This window comes from Cloeon dipterum, chromosome 1, assembly GCF_949628265.1.
Source record: "Cloeon dipterum chromosome 1, ieCloDipt1.1, whole genome shotgun sequence".
Classification (NCBI taxonomy): Eukaryota; Metazoa; Arthropoda; class Insecta; order Ephemeroptera; family Baetidae; genus Cloeon; species Cloeon dipterum.
The window spans coordinates 42,343,077-42,346,199 of record NC_088786.1 but is presented as its reverse complement, the minus strand read 5'-3'; the positions used below and the strand labels follow the sequence as shown (position 1 = coordinate 42,346,199).

At 50.1% G+C, this 3,123-nt stretch overlaps 1 protein-coding gene across 1 annotated transcript; it reads right to left on the bottom strand.

Moving 5' to 3' along the window:
* On the bottom strand, nucleotides 1–2,635 carry LOC135947791 (NADPH-dependent diflavin oxidoreductase 1). Its single transcript, XM_065496731.1, has 8 exons — nucleotides 2,474–2,635; nucleotides 2,190–2,411; nucleotides 1,669–2,020; nucleotides 1,371–1,616; nucleotides 887–1,141; nucleotides 673–837; nucleotides 392–615; nucleotides 1–341 (listed from the first exon to the last, which is right to left on the bottom strand). The coding sequence occupies exons 1-8, from the start codon at nucleotides 2,572–2,574 to the stop codon at nucleotides 113–115; spliced, it is 1,794 nt and encodes a 597-aa protein (XP_065352803.1). The 5' UTR covers nucleotides 2,575–2,635; the 3' UTR covers nucleotides 1–112.
* Between the last annotated feature and the right edge of the window lie 488 nt (nucleotides 2,636–3,123).

The following is a 3,123-nucleotide window of genomic DNA, read 5'->3' as shown; positions in this document are numbered from 1 at the left end:
TAATATCAGTTTCACAAACAGCAACCTTTATTCGCCAGACCTGATCTAACCTGACATCAGGGTCGAAAAAATCATCCTTATTTGCGTATCACAGACTTAGCAATGACGAAATTCAGGCCCAGGTCTCGGTTTGGTATCGGCCACCCTTTTCTAGACCGGAAACGAAGGTTTCGGCGGCTGTTACGTCCAGGCCACCCTGACTCTGCGCAACCTGAAGCACGGCGTCGCGCACGCCCTTTGGCATGTTCTTGGCGTTTCCAGCCACGTAAAAGAAAGCGCCTTCCAAAGCGAGCAGCCGCCACAGAAGCGCCGCCTGCTCCTCTATTTTGTGCTGCACGTACCTGAGAGGGGTAATTCAGGTAAAAAAATCCCCCTGACAAATAAGACTTACACTTTGTCAGGTTGGTCCTGCGAGAAGGCACAGAAGAGACGAATGACACCCTCGGCGGCTAGACGGCGCCACTGTTGCTCGCAATGAAAGTCGCCCTTTTCCTTCCGGCATCCAAAGAACATGACCATCTCGGCCCTGGGCTCAGGGTATGAGGCCCGCTGCTGCGCCAGACTGAGGAACGGTGCGCATCCTGTGCCTGGACCCACGCAAATCACAGGAATCGTCTGAAGAAAAAGAAATATAACATGAACCTTCATATTATTTGAACTTGAACGTTTTACCTGATCTTTGGGAAAGGTGAAAGAGCCAGGTTTGACCCAGACGTGGAGGGGAGCACCGATAGGAAGCCTGGCCAGCCAGTTGGAGCAGAGGCCGAGGCGAGGGCTGCTCAGGATTGTCCGGTACTTGACAACGGCCACGAGTAGCTCGGCGCACTCAGGGTAGGTCTGTACGAAATTTAAATCTTCCCATTTCAAAATAACCCTGATTTCGTACCTGGGGCGCAGAGGCGATGGAAAAGGCCCTGGGACGAATGAGCCGGAAGATGTCGAAAAGAAACTCAGGTGGGAGGGCAGCAGCTGCGTGTGGAAAGTCTTCGAGCACCTCCAGGGTACTCCTGCGCGGCCGGTGGCAGTAGGAGAAAAGGTCCTCCTGACCCTGAGGGGAGGCCAGCTCAAGAAGACGCTCTTCTTCGAGCTCGCTGGTCGTGAAATGCGCCATAAGCGTCAGGGCGTATCGTTGCGGCACTGCCTGTATTATAAAAAGAGCGTAAATTCAAAGGGAGGGCAATTCAGGTTGGATTGTTTACACGGTACGAAGGGGAGGGCAATCAGGTTTATAGCGATGGCGACAATAACAAAGATTCAAGAGAACCTGGCAGAATAATGGAAATACATTTAAGGGAGGGAATTGAGGTAAATAAATGAGGAATGAAAATTAGACTGTCGTTTGACTGAGAGGAGTCCTTGGGACAGAATACCTGGAGGTCAAGAAGCTTGGCAACGACTTCAGCGGCAGGGCAAGGATTAGGGCACATCCACGAAGGTGGAAGGGGAATAGGATGGCGCTCGTCCGTCTCGAGCAGCTCGATCGTGTCATCGGGCTCGAGGCGGAAGAGTCGCAGCAGGCGCTCCACCTTATCGTCAGGGTTGAGCGGCTGCACCATCAGCACGTCGCCAGGGGAGTAACTCAGCCCTGAGGCACGCACCCGCACCAGGTTCACCTCCTACATTGCCAGAGGGTAACAAAATTAAATTATTAGGAGAGGGTGGGTCTACCTGATCGTGGTCTGCACTTGTCGTCCTGACCCTTTCCTCAAGGGTGGCAACTAGGACCTGGTCGCTGGGGATTTCACGTCCTCGTACTGCCCTGTCACCCTTTCTGCCAATTCTGACTTTGTACCGCATTGGCACGACCTCGGGGACCTTTCCCTCTTCAGTCTCCTGCCCTCGTCCACCTTGAGGTAGGGGAAAGGCCTCATCGAGTTTGCTCCACAGGTCAGTCGTCCAGGGTCCAACGACGGCGTCAGGGCCCAGCTGGTGCTGATCGTCGGCCAGCCCTGCAGCTAAAAGAGGCGTGGCCCCCAACTGCATCAGACGCCGTTGCAGCCGCTTCGCCACGAAGTTGAACCTGGAAGAGGGGAGGGAAATATAGGGTCATATTTTTTCCAGGATGCAAATCGCCTGGGGGCCTTTAGATTTCTACGTTCTGACCTGAACGGTTTCACCGTGAGAAAAACAAAAGACTTTCAAAAAGGTTCAACTGACAGGTTTAATTTAATTCGTCAGGTTTCACGTACTTTGCGTAGCTGGAGTCGCCGAGGCCGAGCACGCCAAAGCTCATGTTCTGGAGGGAACCCTGAGGCAGCGCCCTGTGCAGCAGGAAGCGCCACAAACTGCGCATGTTGTCCGGCTCCTGACCCTGTCCGGTGGTCGAGCAGACAAAGACACACGCCTCCTGCCTCAGCAGCGCCACCGGCTCCACTTCATCCATGCCCCTGACGCACCCTTCCCATCCGTGTCTGCAAAAGGCTCCAAGGTAAGATTCGAAACTCGAAAAAAGGGTTTTAATGAACTTTTAAACCTTTTAGCTTCGCGCCAAATCTGCTCGGCGACCTCCTGCGCCGTGCCTGTCTGACTGCCGAACAGGATCAGCAGATTTCGTTCCTCCGAACCCACACCCATCCTCAGGCAGCAGGTCCTCCGGTCGTCTGTGACAGGTACTTTAGCGGAAGATAACTCTCATTGTCAGCTGATTTTCTTGTTGAAATACCGAAAATTCTGCTCTAGAACCGGTACTGGAGGAAGTGTGAGTTAAAGAAGCCTTTTGGAAAAACCGGTTTTTATTAATAAAATGATAAAAAATATTAATAATATATTATATTTTTAATAAATAAATGGTAAAAACAGTGCATCTTCCAATAAAGAGAGTAAATTTTGTGATTGTCAAGAAAATATTGTGAATTTTCACAGTTTTTCATAGAAAAGTAACCGGTATATTCAAAAAATTCTTGAGCAATGATTGTTTACAAATCGATCAAGGCAAGACTAGTACTCAGAGGAGAAAAAGATTTTGCCCGAATTCTTTGATGAAATTACAGAATAAATCTCACAATCGGATGCAAATTTGCCTAAATAAAATAATTTTATTCATATTTTGGTCAATATATTTCAAAAAATCACCTTAGCTCTAAGTAAAAGTTGCCAGTCGTTAGCTCCCCTGGATACACCCTT